The sequence below is a fragment of the Pleuronectes platessa genome, chromosome 4, assembly GCF_947347685.1.
Source record: "Pleuronectes platessa chromosome 4, fPlePla1.1, whole genome shotgun sequence".
NCBI classification, from domain to species: domain Eukaryota; kingdom Metazoa; phylum Chordata; class Actinopteri; order Pleuronectiformes; family Pleuronectidae; genus Pleuronectes; species Pleuronectes platessa.
Window position 1 is genome coordinate 14,055,367 of NC_070629.1, and position 22,412 is coordinate 14,077,778.

Consider the following 22,412-nt stretch of genomic DNA (forward strand, 5'->3'; position numbering starts at 1 on the left):
TTATTAGACCCGTGCAGAGAGAAGGATGTGGCGTGAGGCGGACAGAGCAATTCAATATCAATCAGATCCATGATCAGATCTCAATGTGGAGACACATATTAGTACAATGTGAATACGGAATCAGGTTTATATCATATTTAGATTCACTCTGAATACAAGACATAGTTTTTGAATGCCGGGTGTTAGAGGGGTCTCTCTCTTCCGTCACTCCTCTTCTCTGCTGGCTTCTTATCTATCAGCTACTTCCATAAATCTCTGTCGCTGTCTGTGTGTAAGTGGAACACATATGTCGCAAACCAGTGAACTTATCAGCTTCACATTTGGCATTTGAACTGTTAAAAGCCCCAGGTGTTGCAGAATCGAATTTGGTACGTAATACGTTAATAATTAATAAACAGGGACGTCTGGGTGTCGTCTACGTTAGTGACTTAATTGATCACGACTGAACAGCTTATTTTGGCAGCAGTCGTGTGGCAGCTCCAGGGTTCTGAGTCCTGCAGATTGTCTTTACTTGTCAAAACTCAGTAACTGCAGGTCACTTTTACAGTTTCATAAAGAAAGGAACAAGCAGCATCTCCACATGCCAAGCAAATCGTCCATTCCAAACAGGCAGGTTTAGAACATACACTGCACTCTATTCTTCTAATGTGAGGTTCCTCACTCAGCCAGCCTCACCTCGACACAGATAAAACAGATACAGCTCATCACTCGTCTCTATCAGTTTATTTCTTTTTCGACCTATTTTCGACTTGGACTCTTTCGCCTCAATTCTCTTTTTCTGTTACTGTTGCTTTTATTTTATTTGTTTGGACCTCGCTCCTGATTGACGGCAAATAGGTTCTTCTTCCTTTTCTTCTCTTTTAACTCTCCAGTAATGTCAACTTAATCTGTCTCTGAGAATTACCGTCTCTTTTCTGGTGTTCCCTCCCCCGTCATTCTTTCCCTCCGCTCCCCTCCCTGTTTTCTCTCACTGACTTGGCATCACCCTCATGTCTCCCATCCAAACTCTGATACAACACAATTTATGTCACATCTTGCCTCTTCTCCATCACAGCACCCACCTTCACCTCTTCATCACTTCTTATCTCTCCCAGCGCTTACCTCTGCTCCATCTTCCCCACACTCTGTCTCACCCCTTCCCTCCTCCTCATCTCCTTTTGCCACTGCCCCCACCTCCAACCCCTCCCCAAACCGTGAACCTGTCTCCCCTCTTTCCCTCTCTGTCACAGAGAGAATGGCCATGCCAGTGTTGATTAGAGCCTGCATGACCAGATGCTCAGCTAGGCTTAGCAGAGGCCTGTGGGAAACAGAGCTGCTTATTCTGCCCTCAGGAGGTGGATTGAAAACGACGTGGGCTAAAACAAGCACGCACTCTCTCATTTCTCTCACGCATTCAAAACACCCGCACATGCGCACAAGTTCCCAAGTAAGCTTGAATTACAGTAACACACAGCACAGAGTCCGGTCAAGAAGGAAATAGATGCATGCACAGGCGCATTTTGAAAACACAAAAGTAAACAATTCTTCCCCTCATGCATTTTGCATTTAATGTTGTTTGCTGGATTTTTAGGGGATTTCGCTGCTGTGATAATGTCCGCTGACATTGAGGTTTGATGCTTGTTGGAGAAAAAAGTGCAGTAAACAAGAATTATTATTTTCAGGGTAATGTGATGTTTCTTGTTTACTTGTGTGGAAACTGAGTGATACAGTGTCTTTGCATTTATTTAAAGATTTTATTGTTGAAATGTTTCTTTACATGCAAGACAATATCTTGCATACATTATCATAACAAACGTATTCGTTTGCATCACTGCATTTCTGCAGACCACAGCTCAGGATGCACTGATCCAAACTGTACCTATTACAGACCAGTGCTCTCTTTCATGAATGGCTGAGGTCCCATGAGGTAGAGCGGGTGGTCCTCTAACCAGAGGGTTTGAGGTTCAATCCCCAACGGTGTTTGAATCATGTGTAACAGAGAAAGTGCTGCATATAGATTCAGTGTATGAATGTGTGTGGGTGGATGGCCAAACTATACTTTAAAGCACTTTGACTGGAAAAGCTAAATATAAATACAGGCCATATAAATGTATACACCTCACTGCTTGGATCTTATTGGGATTTTAATGGGAGGTACTGCACAGTGAGGCTGGAGATTGTTACAATTCAGTCTGCCATGACTGCATGAATGTAACTGATGGTTCAAATTCTGAATTTTATAATGACTTGGACGATGGAAGTATATTTTTATTTTATGTAGATGGGATACATTTGGTAGATACCCACAAGGCCTATAATAATAAGGTCGCTATCTGCACCAGTATCATTTCCCTGGATCAGATTGGTGCATCCCAAAATAAATGTGATAAATGAGACGCTATGTATGTCACTTCTTAAAAATAATTTTCAGATTTCCTTGGTTATAATGCATCACACAGACACACTTTCCTTTTTGTCTCTATCCACAGCTCTTCACTGCAGGATGTCTAGCAGTCTTTATTTATCCTTTTCACAGTGACGGATGAATGTAAAGTAACTTGCTAAGAATATGTGTCACCAGTAAAGTTCACTTTGTATAATAATAATATGACTATATAAAGTCTATTTACAAAAAATCCATTAGGAAACAGCCTTTATTCGGTTTGCATCATTCATTGTACATAAAATTTGGGGAAATTCATCCTCTGCTTTTAACCAATCCGTAGGTGGACACATTACACAGAACACAACACACAAGGGCAGCAAGCAGCTATATATTGGAAAGCACTGGGGAGCCGATGTTGGAGGGGAGTAAGGTGTCTTGCTCATGGGCACTTAGACACCGGGATAGGGAGAGGAGGGTCCATCTGTTACTCCTCTTGGACTTGAACAGATCCATTGTCTGGTCCATCCTATGATCCAAGTATCATGTTTTGCCAGTCCGTGACCTCGAACCAGCGACTTTCTACTCCGATGTCCCTCTTCTGTAACCACTAGTCCACAACCACTCCCATTAACAAATGATATACTGTATATTGTATATAACATATATATATATATAACTAATCAGGAGGGAGATTTAAGGTTGTCTGAGGGGTATATAGATTTTCAATTAAATGGTTTATATATCAAACGCAGCACACACAGCGGAATAAATTAGAAATTACTTTTAGGGGTTTATTACATCTACACCCTTCTGTCTTATAGGACACGACATAGCTGTAGATAATTCTATAAATCACATTGGAATCAGTCCATAAACCTGAGTGCATCCTACCGTAAAGTCTTCCTTCGGGATCACAGAAATCCCATTCCAGAGCTTTTTCAGTGAAGGTCCCCTCAAGGTTGCTGGGTTGAAGAATCCGTCACAGATAACTAGTAACTGTCGTGGTCTATGACGTTGTGGATAATTATACTGTAGATCACTGAGTTACATTGCGGAAACCTGGAAGTTTATGTCTTCCGCAGGGTGGAAATCTGTTTAAGTGTGAGAGCAGATTAATAGCATTGTACGTTCCCCTAGTCCTCAAATACGGAAACTAAATCTGTCAAGTATCTGGTAAATCTGTAAATCTGTTCAAATATTAATGTAAGATGTGCCTCCTTAAATCAGCTGCGAGAATTCCTTTGAAAGGAACCACTATAGAGAAGAGACAATCTTTTAAGTTTAAAGTGCTTTGTTTGCCATTTTTAAACCGGTGGATGATAAAATATGTGCAGTTAAATACCAAAGGAGAGCGTTGGCAGGCTTGTTATTCAGCAGCTGTCGTTTGCACTGGGTGAAATTGTGTATTGTGTTAGATTAAAACAAAGAATCCCACTGGCACTTAACAAATTACAAGATTTAAATAAATTTTCCCTGTGTCTTTAGTGCTTATTAATGTTTGGTATTTAACTAAGTTATTTTTTTATTTGAATGTTACATGGCTCTAATTGGGAGACACAGTGTGCATGATGAAATTGTGGGCAATTGCCTCAGGAGACACAAGTCTTTCCTCTAAATCTTGTGTTTATGAGTTCATGATGCTTTCTTTCACTGGAAATTTGAAAATTCTGACTTGTGGGTATTTGCATCAAAAGTGCTGCTATCCTTGAATATGACACCTAATTGTTAAAAGAGAGTTTGGAGATTTTGGTTTGGTGCTGCGGTGGGTTATCTTGTGTGTTGAGCAATTTGTCACTCTTCTCCAATTGTCGCCTCAGACTGAGGGAGAGCTGCTTAATAGAGGTGGAAAAGGAGGACTGGGATTAAGGGGTTTCTCTTTTGTAACACACCGGAGGAGAATCCCCAATCTGCACTTAGATATCTTGTGTATTTTACATTTTACATCTTAGCACGATTGTGCGGTGGAGAAGTGTTTTTCTCCCTTTTCACAACTTTCCTCTGGTCTGCCCGAGAAGAGCTTCGGAGTAGAGTTGCAAAGTATTGCTTTAGAGTTAGACTTTGTTGTGCAGCAAGCAATGAGCCCCAAGTTTATAGTCAGTTGCTTTTTGTTTGGGCCATTTTGAAACAATGTACCTTGGCTGCTGAAAAATGGAATGAAATTGCCCCCCCGAGCACACACATATATTTGTTATAGGCCCTGTAAAACGGCTCTGTAACTCGATTGGGGGTTACACTTTAAATCTCTCCTAGGCTGCAAACACCCATAACAAGTGGAAAACTCATTTTGTGTGCGTACAAAGGGGGTTGTATAGTTCACATTCCGACTGCCCTACATGAAGATAAACCTAGGTTTCTGTGTGTGTTTAGGTTAGTGAATACTATTTCACTTTGTTCCTCCTCTTGACGTCACTGAAGTAAGAGGCAATGACCTCCCCCTTATTGTAGGTAAGTACATGGACATTATGAGATAGCGATGGCCTTTGTGGGCCTCCATCAACCATTGAGTCACAGTTGAGTGCTGTTTACCAAGGCAGCGACTTGCCAGAGAAAGGCTATTTTTGAAGGTCACTGTGTATATACCTCCCATCTTTGTGGTTTACATATTGGGTGCATGGTTGGCTTCTAACTGTTGTCGTATAGGGTTGCAAATTGCCTTGAAGAAAAAGACGAAGACGAAAGGAGGGATAAAAAGAGAGAGAAGGAGCCAGGCACAATGACATTAGGTACATGAATCCAATTGATATGGAAGCTGAAATTGCTGTACAAGTACAGTTTAGTCTACGTCTGCTCTGAATGGCTGTTTGTTCCTTTTTTCCATATTGACAATCAAACAATGTTTTACCGAGCACCGGATATTTCAAAGGCATTTGGCTGGACGTTCAGGTCAACAGCAATGTTCACTTAATGTCCTAAACAAACCAAGGTATCCCTGCGGGTTGATGCACGCTAACTAGGCTAACAATTTATCCTTTTTGAACCAGCAGTAGATTTCATACAAAAGTCAGAGGAAGATGCCGATCTTGCAATATATACACTGCATTGGAAATCTGTGTCTCCTTAGTTTTTTTTAATGCAAGTGTGACACATGGCATCTGGTTTATGATCAGATCAGTGCCTTTTACACAAACCATCAGTTTTCAAGTCTGGGGTACAAATGCAAGGCCTAGAGAAAAGCCCCACTTCTGGACAGAGGGAGGAACATACTAATTATTACAAATTAAGAAAAACCTGGACATCAACAGGTTTTTGGATATTTGAAATATCGCAACACTGACATTTTGTGTGTGAGAGAGAGAGAGAGAGAGAGAGAGAGAGAGAGAGAGAGAGAGAGAGAGAGAGAGAGAGAGAGAGAGAGAGAGAGAGAGAGAGAGAGAGAGAGAGAGAGAGAGAGAGAGAGAGAGAGAGAGAGAGAGAGAGAGAGAGAGAGAGAGCTGTATAGAGCTGCCATTCTATCTGATTTTCACTACATGATTAAATTTGGCTAAAATTTTTCATATTAACATTATCCCAATATCTATATCCAACCTGCCAGAGTTGTAAAGATAGAAGATGATCTTTGTGGTTTTCGAGAACCCAGTGTTAAGGCATGATCCCATATTTCCAATGATGTAGGAAATTATTACTATTTGTAGTAAAAGTAAGTAAATACTAAATAATGTCAGCTGTTTTGCATCTCCTACAGGTTCACAGTGCAACACAGACATTTAAAGAAATAATTCTACACTTCTTCCCTCTCTATCACTCTCTCTCTGGGAGGGAGGTAGGAACATCACAGAAACAGCTGTTACTGGCTCACAGCATTCTCTCCCCCTCTCTCTCTCTCCCTCGTTGACTGTCCATTCTCTTGGAATTAGGGCTAAAAGTTGTATTTAAACCCACGAAAAAGGAAGAGAGAGCCACTGAGAGACAGAGTGGCGTTAATGTGTGTGTGTGATTTTGTATCCCATTCTGGAACAAGCCACTGAGTAAGTTGAAGATTATAACCTTGCCATACCGCTTCCTTTTTTACGTATGTGTGTGTTTGTGTGTGTGTGTGCGTGTGCGTGTGTGTGTGGTTTGTGATTCGTGCACGCACATTCTGACGAAACTGCCTCTGTTGCCCTACAGCATCTGAACTGTGTGGACTCAGGTGCACTCCTCCAAGCAGAGTCAGTCATGACACTGAATACATTCATCTTTAATTTAAACCAGATGTAGGCCAGCGAGGCTTGTTCTGATCATTTCCCTTGCACTCACTTGTCGTTGTTGGTGCCTGCCCGTGTGTCTGTGTGTGTTTTGCAGTAAGAAGGATTACAGTTTTTGGAAAGTAGATTTTCTTTCCTTTATGTGTTTTTCCTGATTGTGTATCATTATACTTAATTTATTTGAGATTACAGTTTTAAGTTCCCAGTTTCCCCCACTGCTCCTGCTAATTAAACCTGGTCGGTATTATCTACAGTACGTTAATCCCCTTGATGAAATCAGGTCGGAAACTGCCCTAAAATAATACAAGAAACCTGCAGGTGAAAAGGCAAAAGCTTACACAGTGTGTGTGATTGCATGCATATATGTGTGTGTCATTTAGAACAAAATAATGATGATGAGCAGGCTCGACGAATGTTATGTTGCTCCTTATAATAGGCTCTCTTGCCATTCAGGCTTACTCTTCGGTTTTGATCTCTGACAGGAATGTGGCTGAGAGACATGAGACTCTCTCCCTGCCTATCTCTCTCTCTGACATACACACAGTCACACACACGTAGCTACCTAGCCACACACCCATACACTCATACAGTCTGACGCTAATTTAAAGCTAGAACAGGTGAACAAGAAAAGTGGAGGACAGAAGTTAAAAAGTAACTGTTTTCTGGAAAAGTCTTTATACTTTCGATTATTTTTGAGAGGTCTGACTATTATGGTATTACAATAGATTGTTAAATAGTTATCTTGTGAGATTTCCACATAGAGATAGAGTACATACTTGGAATGGGGACCAGGGAGGATACTCAGAGATACATAAAGAATAGTTGAGCAGGGATTCAGGGTTTGCCTATAGTGTGTACCTTTAGCACCATGAACATGCGCTCACACACACACACACACACACACACCCACACACCCACACACCCACACACACACACACACACACACACACCCACACACTCACATTCCAGTAGTTCTAATAGTCCCAGAATGGACCAGTTGCCCGGGGACTTAGAGGTGGCCTGATCAGTTTTGCTCTGATCGGGATCATTTAGTACTTTCTGTTTTGTAGATAGGATCCTAACATCTAACATCGCAACAATGCAGCTCATCTCAAAGCACAGGTGAGTCCACACACCTTTTTGCCACAGATGTACCTTTGATTTACCTGTTAGAAAAAGCTAAACCGATACAATTTAATTTGAATCCCTCAAGCTGCGAAAAACCAATTTTTAATCACATTCAGTGTTTATGATAACATATTATTTTACTTGACTATCTCCCTTAAATTATTTTTATTTTAAGTGTTTATTTCAGATTTATTAAATCAATTTATTTCAGCCAGTGATACATAATTTGAGTGAAGGAAAAAACTACTTCCTGTTCAGTCCCAGTTATTTGCAGCCAAGATTGAATAAGGGCTCTCTTGTTGTTCAGCTCTTGCATCTTTTGGGATAACGCATCCAAGAAATATGGTCTAACTTTGGACCAACTTAGTTTATTATGTATGGGATCACCTTCTACTGAAAATGTTTAATAACTTTTAATTAAAAGCTCTCCATGTTATAATGTAAGACATACACATAGAAAGCAGCTCTGTTTGATGATGCTTTATCACGTTTTTGGACATCAAACAAAAGGAGAATATTTGTGTTTGGTGACAGTTGTGCTTATTACTAGTTTCATGCTTCAGTAATTAATAGATCCTGTCAAGTAAATTAGTATTTAATGCTAAATACACTTCATTAACAGTGCTAAGGCTTCACAGTGCAGGCTGCTTATATGTTCACCTATGTGACCGTATCAAATCAGAGTAATTCATGTTTGTTAAAAGGAAAAAAAGATTTAGAAAAAAGAAAGCGCGAGACAGCAAGGAGATTAGGCTTTTGATTGCATATGGTTCTCAATTCCTCTACCTGCCACGGCCAATAACAAAGAGGAGATACAATAATACGAGATGGGAAGAGAGAACACGGAGAGGAAGGTGGTGGAGGTTTGAGTATAATGGAGTCAAGACCCCTAACAGGCTGTCAGATGCTGCTCACTTGCTGCACAGTCACTCTTTACACACACACACACACACACACACACACACACACACACACACACAGACACACACACACACACACAGCAGGTCTCTTGCAAAACATTGGACTGTGTGTGTGCCCCCCGGTGATAAATCTTAATTACACAATGGAGTTCAGGCCATGTGCCATCTCATCATACCATGTCAAATCTCATAAGCAACACTAGTGAGCGTGAGAGGAAGAGTGGGAGATAGAGATGAAAGAGAGAGTGAGAATTTGTGAATATAATGTGTGAACAAAAAGATGGAGGGTCAAGACTGAAAGCGGGTTGAGCAAAAGATGGGGTTACAAAGCGAAAATAAATCTTTGCATTGGCTGCTCTGAGGCAGAGCGACTTTTTTATTTTACCAATACTACTCAACTCCGAAAACCATTGCTGCTGCTGCCACTGAATGGATCTAGTTTCCGCAAGGATGAGCCGGCGGATGAATACACCGTTTTAGCATGTCATAGAAAGAATGGGGCTGACGGCGTTGTTGTGGCCTGCTGAGTCATCGTGGCCAGGGTGAGCTCTAAAAGCAGCCCCCCAGCCCCCCAGAGTAATGGTTAATCGTGGAAAGTCTGGTGTTAGGGTAAGTGTGTCCGTGTGCAGGCTCAGCCTGTTCGTGGCCAGATGGGGTGCATGGGTTTTGGCGTGCTGTGGTGTGACAGGGCCAGTCAGGCGGATGGGGCGTGTTGTTGTAGCTGTGGCGATGGGGAAAGCCCTGTACAAGCAGCTTTCAGCTCTGCTGGCTGGGAGAAGAGCCGGGGCAGCTCTCCCAGAATGAAAAGCAGTAAAAAAAAACGCTCTGTCCTTTTGTTTCCACTACTGTTGTGTTCCTGTTGCTGTGGGTTTGGGGGTCTGTCCTGTGTGTCTTCCTGGTTGTATTTGAACGTCCCGATGAGACATTTGGCTTTATTCTGGACCTCTGGTGCTGCGATCTGTCGCCACGAAACCTCTCACTGACATAGTCCACTTCCTAGAATGGCGGCATCAACACAGGAAGTATAACCTTTGAACCACAAATAGCTGAGTCCAAAGTTGTTCGTTTAAAAGGCCGAGGATAATTTTCTAATAATCAGAGGAACTGAACATTTTAATGCAACACATAACTGATTTTAGCTGTATTAACTGTTTTATTTTTTACAGTTAATCAACAAATAAACACTTTAAATATTACAGAAAAAAAAGACACTTAGGGATATTTATTACATACTGTTCGTTTTGCTTATAGATCTGATTTATAACCATAACAGCTGATGAAACAAGTTGGACTAAGTCCTGGTCAGATGGCAGCAGGGTGAAGATACAGCTGCATTCAGGACGTTAAGCACATGTGCAAGAGCAGGACAAATAAAACAAACCAAACCAAAACATAGTTGTCCCTGTTAGATCTAACACTGAGCTGTGATGTTCAAGTGAAAGTGTAGATCTTATTATATATTCTGCATTTTTTTATCCCATTTGACTGCTGATTATGCTGATAGAACAACAAGGCAAAGTGTTTATTGATTGTTCTGTTGCTCTCGCAGGAAATCTAGATTTCAAAGTTGTTCCTGCAGTTGTTATTATATATCTCATCCTCTGAAAGACGCAGTAAGTGGAATTTAAAAGGTGCTATGCACCCCTGTACTTCAATTTCTATAAAGTAATAACCTTTCACTATTTTTGGCCCTGCAATATACTCCTACTTTCACTCCCTCAGTGAAGGAGAAAATTGAAAAAGCAACTACAAAATAAAATCTACCCTTCTGGCATTATTTCTATAACATAAACAGATATACTACCAACACTATTAAGGTGCAACAGTATTTTAACAGTTTAATACTAAAAATATAATCTCTCTGTAATCAGGCAGGTTCCACTGGCAGGCTCTGTTAGCGTTGTGGAAGTAAAGCAAATGTCAGCAATCGCCAAAGAATATAGAGTTGTAGTATTTCACATTGTGACATTGCATGTTACCTTTAGCCAGCTTATCTCGTATCTATTGTGAAAATGCAACATTATTAGTTACAGGTCACAGTTAATTCTCTAAGAGACACCCCAGTGTTGGCACAACTCCATGGTCCCTGATAAAGCTCACAGGGTCGTAGATGATATTAACTGCTCTGTCAACTAAAGCGAGGAGACTTGATACCTTTCTTACTTTTATCATAAAACTTGGTGACTGTATTTATTAGCGGTGAGAGGGTTCTGCTGCATACAGTATATATCAACTTGTGTGCTGTTGGATCCTCGTTTATATATAATGGATTTGTGTATGTGCGAATGTGTGGTGACGTCTTTACAGATGTGTGCTAGTTTCTAAACATGTGCTGTGCGTGTATCTCAGGCTCCTTTTAGTGGCTCAGCGATGTCTTCCTTGTTGTATCTGTAGCAGGGTAATTGGCTCCAGTCAGTCGCTCTGTCACTCAGACCTGCAGCTGATGCGACTCCAGAGCAATCAAGGTCTTGCACTTGCACCCTACCTTCATTATGCAGAGGAAGTCTTTTAATACTACATACGATTTAAGAACAAAATGCACGCATTGCGATATACATGCTCACACTTACACACACACACACACACACACACACACACACACACACACACACACACACACACACACACACACTCAGCTGGCTGCACATACAAGTATCTAAGGAGTGGAACACGGACATAATTTAATGCCTCAGTGCATTTGACATCCGCTTTTTCTATCCAAGCTCTTCATCTATTCCAGTTTGGACTGGAGTCACTGAGTAACAAAGCATTTCTGTCAGAGTGTCCTCAGCGTTTGAGTTATGTGTGAGGGACCCTGCATCTGGTGTGTGTGCTGTGTGTGTCATCTCCAAAGTGCTGTGATTTTTGGGGGTAATAAATTGCTGAGTTTTACTTGCATCTCTAAGCATATGTTGTGTTTGCCGTCCTCCAAATCTGGACTGTTGCTTGGAGATAGACAAGGGTCTGTGTCATTTTACACAATACATCGCTGCCAAGCACAGCTTTTCTTATTTCCTGAAGGACAAGAAATTATTTTCTTTCACACGTGAACCCCACAGTGAAGCACAGGCCTAAACGTCAGTGTATGGGCCTCTTGCCTGCCTGCTGTCACTCCTGCGTGCTCAGGTTAGAGCTCCATTATCTGACAAAGACTGACTGCCTTCTTCTGTCTTCATTTCTGCAGGCACAGAAATCGTGGATAGAAAGAGCATTCAGCAAGAGAGAATGTGTTCATATCCTAGTGAGCGCCAAAGACCCCCATAGGTGAGTAAGAATGTGTTTACCTATTGTTGTTTTGACAATGCTTGAGGAACTACATTTAACTTATGTATGTATGTATGTATCTGCTCTGATTCTACGCAAAAAGCAATTTGTGAAAAATAAGGATTTCTCTTTCTATAACATTATTTTGTGTAAACATGTAAATTACAGGACAGTTTTGCATTAAACAAGTCTATAGATTTAGGATTCAGGAAGTTAACTAATGTGATAGTTCACCACACATCCATCGGATAAAGAACGCTGTTTAACTACACATGTTTTAGAACAGGCCTCAGAATAATATCACACAGGCTTCTGTTTGCATCACAGGTATATGCTACATGCTACAGAGGTTGATAATAGGTCCTAACTTACTTCTAATCTGTACCCAGATGGTGTTCTACCTGGATCTGAACCTGTAAACGGCCGATCAATTAAATTTGTCAGATTTTGACAGCACGTTTCCATTACACTCTGAGCTTTTCAGCCTTTCTGACAGTGGTGTGGCCCAGGAAACTCACACATCTACTGCATTCCTTGACAAATAATCACTGAATCCCGATCAGCATTGTGCCAATCAGTGAGAGAGATGCACGTGTCAGAGAATAGTGGAGAAGAGTGGATTGTGAGAAGGGTGCTGAGACAAGTAAGGAAAGGAGCCTCACACTGGTGTACTCTAAAAGCTTCAGTTGTTAAGATGGGTGGAAATTGATAGAACATTTTTAAGACTGTTAAGTGAAAATAAGGTAACAAAATGAAGAAGAAGTGACACTAAAATCAAGCACAACAATTAGAAAAAAGCTTTCTGTCATGTATTTTATTTTTTACTTGATATGTATAAAAATATATATATAGTTTTTACTGATTTATAGTCCAGTAAATATTGTAAAACTGTTATTGCATTATACTCTATTTGATTTGACAGTTGTTGACAACACACTAGCCTTGATACATTTTATGTTTCAAAGATTGCACTAAATCAATAAGCTAGTTATGATGTTCCAGACCTTTGCTTGAGGAAATGTTCCCTGTCTGGACCTCTCTGACTTTATGTCGACTTCCCCTGCTCTACACAAATGAGTCGAAACACTGACATTACACATTTAAAACCCCAGGACTGCTTTATTGACATTTGTGAAATACAGGGTCAGACCAGTTCATAGAATCAGTCAAATATTCCACTTCAGATTATTAATCTAAGCAGCTCTCAAGACAGAGCCCTCAGAAGCTTAGTATCTACTCAGTATAAGGAGCTATAAATATAAATATCTGTTTTTGAGAAAATCTTCCTGATACTTCTGGACACATCTTCAGTGATGTTTCAGGAAATAATCTGGTGTTTCGGGTCTTTAAGCGTCATAACATTACAACACAATATTAGTGCATTTCAAGAATATAAAAGACTCAAGCTCAATTTCAATGTCCTCAAAGCGACTGCCAGTGGTGACTTTATCAAAAATCTTTCCTGCAGCCGACTGTCAGACTCAAAACGTCCAATCTGATTCCTCAAGCGCCGACATATGTCACCACACACACGCGCTCTTGCACACACGCAAACACACACACACACACAGGAAATGCCACTATTGGTTAGGTAAGTATAATTAGCTTAAGTAGAGGAAAGCGGGAGGAAGCCATGAGCAGTAGGAGGGGAATGAGATGTTCCTCAAGATCAAATCAGCTTTTCTTTTTTTAAGTCCAAAACATTTGTGCTGACACGTAAAGGCAGAGGGAGGCAAAGTAACTTTGGTTGAGGGATGACAGAAACTTGAAGTGATAATCAAAGCATCCCAACTCCCCTTCCTCCCAGGGCTCACTCCATCCTGTGAGGTGATAATACATGTCTGAAAGCTGCATTCAGCACATCTGAATAAGTATGTACTTGTGTAGGAATTCTGCAATTGATTCGTTACAACTCAACTGTCAGGATGCTAACTTTTGAGTTGCCAAAAGGGAAAAGGAGAGGAGAAGATAGGAGGGAGATAGACAGAGGTTTGCGAGGTGCACAAAACAAAAAGAGACAGAGCCGATGGAAGATTACAGGGCCCCACAGATGCTTCTCCTCCTCTCCTCCCAATCAAGAGATGAAAGTCAAATGACAAGCTGTCATTTCAGCCTTGCCCACCTCTCACTGACTACAGCAGCTCTCACACTTTTTCTCTCTTCCCCGTGTTAGACACAATGTCTTTCTCACCCTCTCCTCTCTTTTTCTGCCCAGTTCTACAATAGCTTTGCTCGAGGCTCAGACCTGTCAAGGTTTCAGTTCTTCTCTGTAAAGCAGTTTGTAATGTACCCATCTTACATCCACTTTGACTTTCTGCTCTCATCCAGGTGCTGTTGTGGCCGTCTGATAGGTCAGCATGTGGGCCTGCCCCCTGGCATCTCATCCAGTCAGAATGACAAGGCAGAGCGTTTGGCCAAGAATGACAGCCTGTCAGAGAAGTGGTCCATCACCAAGCACACACAGCTCAGTCCCACCGATGCCTTCGGCACCATCGAGTTCCAGGGAGGAGGACACTCCAACAAAGCCATGGTGACTTCCAAAAGAAATCGACTGTGTCACATTGTGTCAGTGTACTTCAGCCACCTTGCTCCTCAAGTCATACACTTCATATACATGTATATTTAAAATTGTAAAAGGAAATGTAAAGAGGACTCTTACCCCTCTTGACTGAGGTGAACCCGGTGCCAGGGCGGATTTTGAGTTAAAAAATATCATATAAAGTATGAAAATATAACAATATAAATATTACAATGAAGCATCAGTGCAATGTAGGTCAATGTGTAGTCTTATTGAGTCTGTGCAAAACAAACATTGTGTGCACTTTTCTATGGGATATGTCTGTATGCATGTGTTTGACCTATATAACAGTCTGATGGCTGTTGGATAGAAGTCTTGCATTTCACTGTGTATGTCTGTGATTTCTCAGTAACAGCAGCGCCAAATCCAAGCACAATATCAACAATGGCAGACTATAGTGTCTCTTTTCAGTTTTATTTTACAAAAATCAATCTTCTTGGCAGACTTCCCATGGCACAAGCTTGTTTTTTTAAATGCTGGTCACAATATTTTGGTTGGTATGAAGCAGTTATTTCTGCTAGACAAGTGAAGTGTTGATGCCAGACTCAAAACAGTTTCTCTGGGCAAGAGCCAATTCCTCTCCTGCTGAAACACAAATAACTGGTTCGAGATTAAGCTCTGGCTTCGAACCGGTCCTGGAAGTGCCTGGGTGTAAAGGGGATATAACTCCTTCGGTACACTTCTCAATCAAGCGCATATTTAGATTACACTCAGAACAAATTAAAAGTCATCTCACATATGAAGAATTGCATCATATCTGCTCGCCTAAAGAGGACAGACATGCTAATAGTTATAATGACATATTATTATCGATTCAAACGAGTTCCTCTGATCGATCCATTCCAAGAGTAGAGAGTGTTGTTTACACAGTCACTGTCTCACATTGACTCAACCATATCACATGTAGTCCAACACACATGATTAAGGCAAAATTAGGTCTGATGTATTCACAGTGCTAAATTATTCATCCAGACACATGTCAGGTTGAGTGACTGAAAATGAACGAGATGCTGATAAACAGGTGATCCATAATACATGCGGTTCTGCAGTCATACTACACATCTGTTCAATACTTTTTATAACATGAAACATGAAAGCCTTTTGCTCAGCATCAGGTCTTCCATACGGCCCTGTCCTATTCACTTAACTTTACCTTATCATCATATATTTGCATAACATGTGATGCTCCTGTAACACGTAGTGGATGGCCCTACTGTCTGCATGAACACGTTTGTGTGTTTAAACATCAAGCACAGGCAGACAAAAGTCGCCATGTGCCTGATGGTGAAGCAGAGGAAGCAGCTGCTGTACATCACTGACACCTCTCTCCCGTTTGCAGTACGTGCGAGTGTCGTATGACACCAAGCCTGATTTGCTGCTTCACCTGATGACCAAGGAATGGCAGCTGGACCTGCCCAAGCTGCTCATCTCAGTCCACGGGGGCCTGCAGAACTTTGAATTACAACCCAAACTCAAACAGGTCTTCGGCAAAGGGCTCATCAAGGCTGCCATGACAACAGGCGCCTGGATATTCACTGGTGGGGTCAACACAGGTAAAGCACTGTACAACTTTGCCAATTCATGTTGAAGACAAACAAATCATATTGGACATTTTATCTCTACCATGCAGTCTCTCTTCTTGGAGTATGATGAGTTTGTTTGATTGGTCCTCAAAGTTATTAGCTATTAAATAGCCAGTTATTAAGACCCTCAGGGGTGTAAATATGTTCAAAAACCACTGGATTACCACAAAGGGGCTCTTTAAATAAATGATGAGCACTTAACTCTACTCACAGACACTCATAGTCTGACAGGGGAAGTAGGAGCTTCTTGAGTGATAACAGTGTAAGAGTCTATAAACTGCTTTTTGAATTTCATGGATCAAAGTAGGGTAGGGGGATTAAGAAACAATTATTGCGATATAATTTTAATTAATTGCAGTATATCAAAGGTTCAACATACATCAACATTATGCTTACAGATTGACAACACATGAATTATGCATACGTATGGAATCATCATGCATATGGAAAATTATCTCTGTGACTGAAACTGAGCTCCACTATGTTTACGTATCTTGGTGAGCTATAGATATTGGTTCTAGGCTGATGATCAGTTATCGAACAGTATCAGAGGTAATGATAGTGGATAATCAATGTTGTTTAACTTTGTCCTCAATATAGCACTTTATTTTTATTTATTTGGGTCCAGGTCAAAAAAGAGAACTTGCTTTGCTAAAATGTATCAATAAGATCCGAATATAATTCAATAACAGAAAATGTGTTTAACAGGATAGATAAGACCTGCTAGAAAGACATGATATGTTGTTGGATGGTGTGAGAGCAGACCCTTGGATACAGAAAGGAACAGAATGTAAGATTTAGTGACAGAGTGGGTGCAAAGTCAAGAAAGAAGAAGATGGAGCCCTGAATAATGAATCGAAAGATTGAAGGGACAGTCACGGGTTGAAGAGGAGAAAGAATGAATGCCAGCATTACAGATGGAATAAGATGGTCTCCAGGTCTGACTGCTGCTCCACTGAGGACAACAACAACAAGAGGCCCAAAGCTATGACCTGTCCGTGTGTGTGTGTGTGTGTTTGTGTGCTTTTTTTTATCACATTGGCTGCCATTCTGTTGTCTTCTGCGCCGCACAAATTCTGTTTATCTTTCGCAGCAGAGTGTATCATTATCTGAGTTTGTGGCTTTGTATCGAAAGTGATGAAACTGATTTGTATCTGTTTCTCTGTCCTTGTCTCAAACACACTCTCAAATGTTTTTACACACACTCATGTAAACACACAGGTGTGATTCGCCATGTAGGTGATGCACTGAAAGACCACGCCTCCAAGTCGAGGGGGAAGATCTGCACCATTGGCATCGCCCCGTGGGGCATCGTAGAAAATCAGGAGGATCTTGTTGGCAAAGATGTAAGTCTCTGAAAAAACAATAAGGTCCCAATGAAAACAGCTTCACAGTGGGCCCATGTACCACTTGTTTGCATGTTGGTATGTGACAAATATCATGTGCACTCCACAGTTGTCAGACGCAGTGAATTGCAGCTGACAGCTTATTAACTGCGGTGTTGCGTAAGCCAATCCAATCTGTGATAAACGTCCCTTCAAAGTGAGTCGGACAGCAGGCGCATCCACATGAGACTGCGGAGAACATGCTGACTCGTTCAAATTCTCGGGAATCGATGTTATGTTACAGTAAAAATGTCTTCACCTGCGGAACAAGTCAAGCAGAGCCAATTAATGGTGGTGCCTGAAATGAGATGATTAAGTGCTCAAGCTCTTTTTTCATGCTTGATTTGACTCAACTGTTTAATGACCTGATGAGTTTACCTCCCATTGTCAGATACTGTCCCAGTAGACCAGCGCCAAGCTCCGAGGAAACTTAATGTTGTATGAATATTCAATATATATGGTGTTGTTAAAAATGATGGATGTTGTGAATTGGTCAAGGTGTTTTTTTGAGTTATTTTTTCACTAGAACCTGCAGTAACAAAAAGGATAAGATAAGATAAGCCCTTTTTATTCCTGCTTTTGGAACATTTACTTTGTTGCAGCAGCAAAGACCGAATGGTGAAATTCCCACTAAGTCAAAAATAATAAATAAACACAAGGAACTATATATATATAAACAAAATATATACAAATGTAATAGTATGGCTATGTAGCTTTTGAACGTTTAAATTATTGAAGAATCGTATTCTTATGAAGGCTGTTGCTGTTTCCATCCTTCTGTGAATAGTCAATGTGGTTATTTACATCCAGATATAAACCATAGCAGAGATAAGCCCCCATGCGTCTGTAGCCAACAATGCTATTAGCGAGTTTAAGCATGCAGCAGCAATTATTTTAATAACTTGTCGAGAAAGAACAGGCTCGTAATTAATCTTCAGTTTTTCTTAGAACAAACTGCCGGCCATTGGCTTCTCTGATGTATTTTTATACCTAATAACTAAACGTTATCTTCTCTCGACCAGGTGGTGCGTCCATACCAAACCATGTCCAACCCGATGAGCAAGTTGACGGTTCTAAACAGTCTCCACTCCCACTTCATCCTGGCAGACAATGGCACCACGGGAAAGTACGGCGCTGAGGTCAAACTGCGACGCCAGCTAGAGAAACACATCTCTCTGCAGAAGATCAACACACGTGAGTGGAATTTACTGTATCTGTCTGTCATGGCTATTGTCAGACCGACCTACATACCCTGAATTAGAGAAGATGTTTTAAAGGAACACAGCGACTGAAAGCTGCTTAATGAAAACCAATAACCCTTTTTTTATCAATGCCATCACTGAGTATTAATTGGATTCAAAGTCTGCAACCAGACACAAATGATCATTACCTGCCTAATAGTGTGATCATTCTGTCAGATTATATTTTAAGGCAGCTGAGATATAAATGATAAGCCTTGGACTACCTGCTGCTAGTCTTGGTTTTCTTGTTCTGGAGCAGTGCGCACAGCTACAACACCAGCTAACAAATAGTGACAAGCACACACATATGTGCACACACACATGCTCCATAATGCACACGCAATAAGGACATTCAGTTGAACACACACATAAAGGAAAGAAAGGTTAAACTGATTGTTTTGGAGTATTTTTTACAGGGTTTTTATGTAAACCTTAAAATCATGTTTTTCCTGTGCAGCTCCTTGTTGTCATTTTATAATTTGCCTCTGCAGAAGTACATTCTTCTCATAAAAGGGCAGCAAGAGTGTATTTGAATGCTCGCGTGTATGTTTGAAAGATGTAGGTGTTTATGCAGAGTGCGTATATTAATGTGTATTTCAGTCTGCACATGCACATATTTGTTTTCATCCACCGCCGAGTCCTTGTCACGTTGCATTTATCCATTTCCAATTTACACATTACACTCTAGCTAGAAACCAAATAGATTTGCATGAATACAAAATGCATTTCTCCCTCCTTTTTTTCCCTCCCTCACGGACAAGCGCACAGAAACCGCTCACATTCCCTCTAAGTACATTTCTCACTAGCCTCCTGCAGGATTGTTAAGAACGTGTCAGAGCCGCGGACAAACCTGAGTCAGAGAAATGTTGTTTGCAGCTGTGATTTATTTGTTATTACCGTCTTTTGTTGTCAACATAAGGCAATTGTAGAATCATTACCTCAGCGTTTGGTTGACATGAATGCAGACATTTTAACATCAATACTTTATTTTATAACTGTCAGAGTGTCGGGGAAATAGGTGTTGGAGTGTCAAAAGCAATATCATACCTCAGGCCTTTCCTTTGTCAGTACCATTTCTGTTGACTGTCACCGGTGTCTGCTGATAGGGACTTTACATTTAACGGTAAATGTCGCTCTTGAAATAGAGCATAGTTTGTGTGTTTGTTCTTGAGGTTGAATGGGTACAGTAATGTACTTCTTCCCTGTTTCTCATTCAGTCATGTGACCTTTGGACTTCCCTTTGTCATCCTATGCCTGGAGTCATACAAAAGGGGCTGGGAAGGCAAAGGGACGCCCAGTCGTCACACAAGCATCCGATATGAATCTAATTTGAATCCCCCGACCTATATTTGGATCCTTGGTGAGCATTTGCTGGGATCCTCCATTAACTGGGTGATAGTATAACGCTGCTGCTGACCACCCACAACACAGAGGAATCAACTACACTCTCGTATAACCTTAACCTCAGGAGTGTCTGAGGTTACCTCGATAACCAGCCTTCAACTTTATCACCTGCCACTCCGTCTGCTTCACTTTCGTCTTGAGGTCAAGTGCTCAATCAGTCAAGATGGATTGGTAGTGCGATTTAAAGTCATCCTGTTACCTCTGCTTGTAGTGAAGTGACTAGTGAAGTGAGTGAATATCCAAAATTAATGGAATTATACGTTCTTTTTAGTTTTTTTGTCTGCAACAAATGATGAATCCTGTTTCCCAGGTTAAATATGTCCGAACGTTGTAGATTGACATAACCTGAACATTACCAAGGAGCAAATTCAGGATCACCTGGTTAATATCCATAAGTTGGCCGAGGCATGTTTGAAAAGAAAGTTTTAAATATTTATTGCTGGGCGATTCGAGGCCCATGAATAATTTTATGCTTCTTAACATGAGGGGGGAAAACTGGAACAGCTCTAATCCTGAAGCTCTGCTGATTTACAGAAGGACCGCTTCACCCCTAAAAGAGAATTTCAAAAGTACCTAGCACAATACTGGAAAACAAATTTATATTGCACAGTTTCCAGTCTTTGGTTATTGTATGTTTTTGTGTACGTACGATGTGTCCCCCCCTTCCTGTTTCACTGCTGCAAGGCTGGCAGACAAGGACCCTTTCTTGATTTGATTACCTGTCCACAGTGAATCGAGGAGTGCATACATTTTCCTCACAGCAGGACTCCCATGAGATCCAAGTGTAGCCTTAGGTCCTATCACGGAGAGCAGGATAAAGGGAAGTAAAGAGGGAAGGGAGCAGTTTGGTTTGAATGTCCCTACATGTGGCTTTTAGACCACACGTATCCACAAGCTCTTTTCTTCCCCACTTCTTTACTTTTAAACACAGTCACACAAGCTGCGCACAAACCAAACATGAAAGAAGTGCGGTGAATAGATATGCCTAATCTCCCCCTGTGGTGTTTTTGTCATGTCCGGGCAATCCTGTAGCTAATCCTAGTGTGGCTGTGTGCAATTTTTCAAGCAACAGTACCGTCAACGTGCCGGCAAGAAATGCTGGAGAAATCAAATTGGCTCCACAATAATATATTGCAATCTTTAAATATCAGAATCAATTCCATATTGGAAAATCATAGGTGTTTTGGTTAGACTGCACTCGAGAAAAAATATATTTTAAATTTTGAGTCCTTTTCCTGAAACCTCACTACATTTCCATTTTCCATTGTCAGGAGATATATGTGGTTATTTTGCACAGTGCTCATTTCCATCTCAAGGCATGGCAGCCCCACTGGCACCTGTCGGAACCAGTCACTGGAGCACAGTTGTACCTTCCCTAAAACTCTTTCCATCCCCCCAGGGTGATAGCTGTGTGTTCTCTCTGTGGACTTTGTCCTGCGGTCTCCACTGTATATTTGATGTTGTGGAAGGCGTCGTTTCCTGTGATTTCATACACTCCTCAGTGGAAAGTGGACGAGAATAGTCAACGGACAGCTCTGGCAGGTGGTAAACAAAATAAATGCCTCAAGACAGGAAACTTTGGTTGTGCAGCTGTAAATAGGTCAAAAGAGCCAACACAATCACATGCAAGAGTAAATGCTGTGCCCTGTGTGCCCTACTGTACGTGCCTGGGCTTCACGTGACTTGTTCAGCCGGACGTGGTCCAGCTTGATAGGACTTGTAGAGAGATGCAAATGCAAATGAGTCTGGATTACCGTGACGAGGATACAGATGAATAAGCACAGTACTTAACATGCAAACAGAGGGAGAGAGCTTATAGTGACCTACATCAACATTTATTGCATGATTATGTACAAATGTAATTGTTAATTTTAAAAAATGTGCGTATATTGCTTTTCCTGACACTCGTATATCATGTTTAAGGTCAGACACACACTCTGGGACGTTTCTTTCACTTGAGGTCCACCTCCCCTAGTCTCCTGCTGCTGAAGAATTATTAAAAACTGATTAGCACCATTTAGCACAGCTCACTCAAACATGACACAGCTCTTTTGACATGTCTGCAGCCGGGGCTATAATCTTTTGTAATTACACATCTGCCTCGGAGAGATGACAGGTACAAGAGAAAGAGGAGGAGGGAGGAAATGAAAACACAGCCAAGGGACTGAGGGTGAGCAGGGACGGACACAAATTATTTGTGAAGCAGCTGTGAAGCAGTGAGGCCACATATCACCTTGAGGTGTCTTCACTGAGAGAGCGGGATAAGAAAGTGAAAAGGTAGCATGCGAGAGGACACAATAGGCTTCATCCATGAATGTTGTCTTATTTTCTCTAGCAAAATTGGGAAAGAAAACTCAAAA

At 41.2% G+C, this 22,412-nt stretch overlaps 1 protein-coding gene across 3 annotated transcripts in view; it reads left to right on the forward strand.

Annotated features, from left to right (window-relative positions):
- trpm3 (transient receptor potential cation channel, subfamily M, member 3) overlaps positions 1-22,412 on the forward strand; it is a 138,766-nt gene that overhangs the window by 65,293 nt on the left and 51,061 nt on the right. For all 3 annotated transcript variants that reach the window (XM_053420707.1, XM_053420708.1, XM_053420709.1), the window contains exons 2-6: positions 11,782-11,861; positions 14,190-14,391; positions 15,779-15,992; positions 17,244-17,368; positions 18,430-18,601. In XM_053420707.1, the coding sequence (XP_053276682.1) occupies positions 11,782-11,861; positions 14,190-14,391; positions 15,779-15,992; positions 17,244-17,368; positions 18,430-18,601 (793 nt within the window). The remainder of the gene's footprint in view (positions 1-11,781; positions 11,862-14,189; positions 14,392-15,778; positions 15,993-17,243; positions 17,369-18,429; positions 18,602-22,412) is intronic.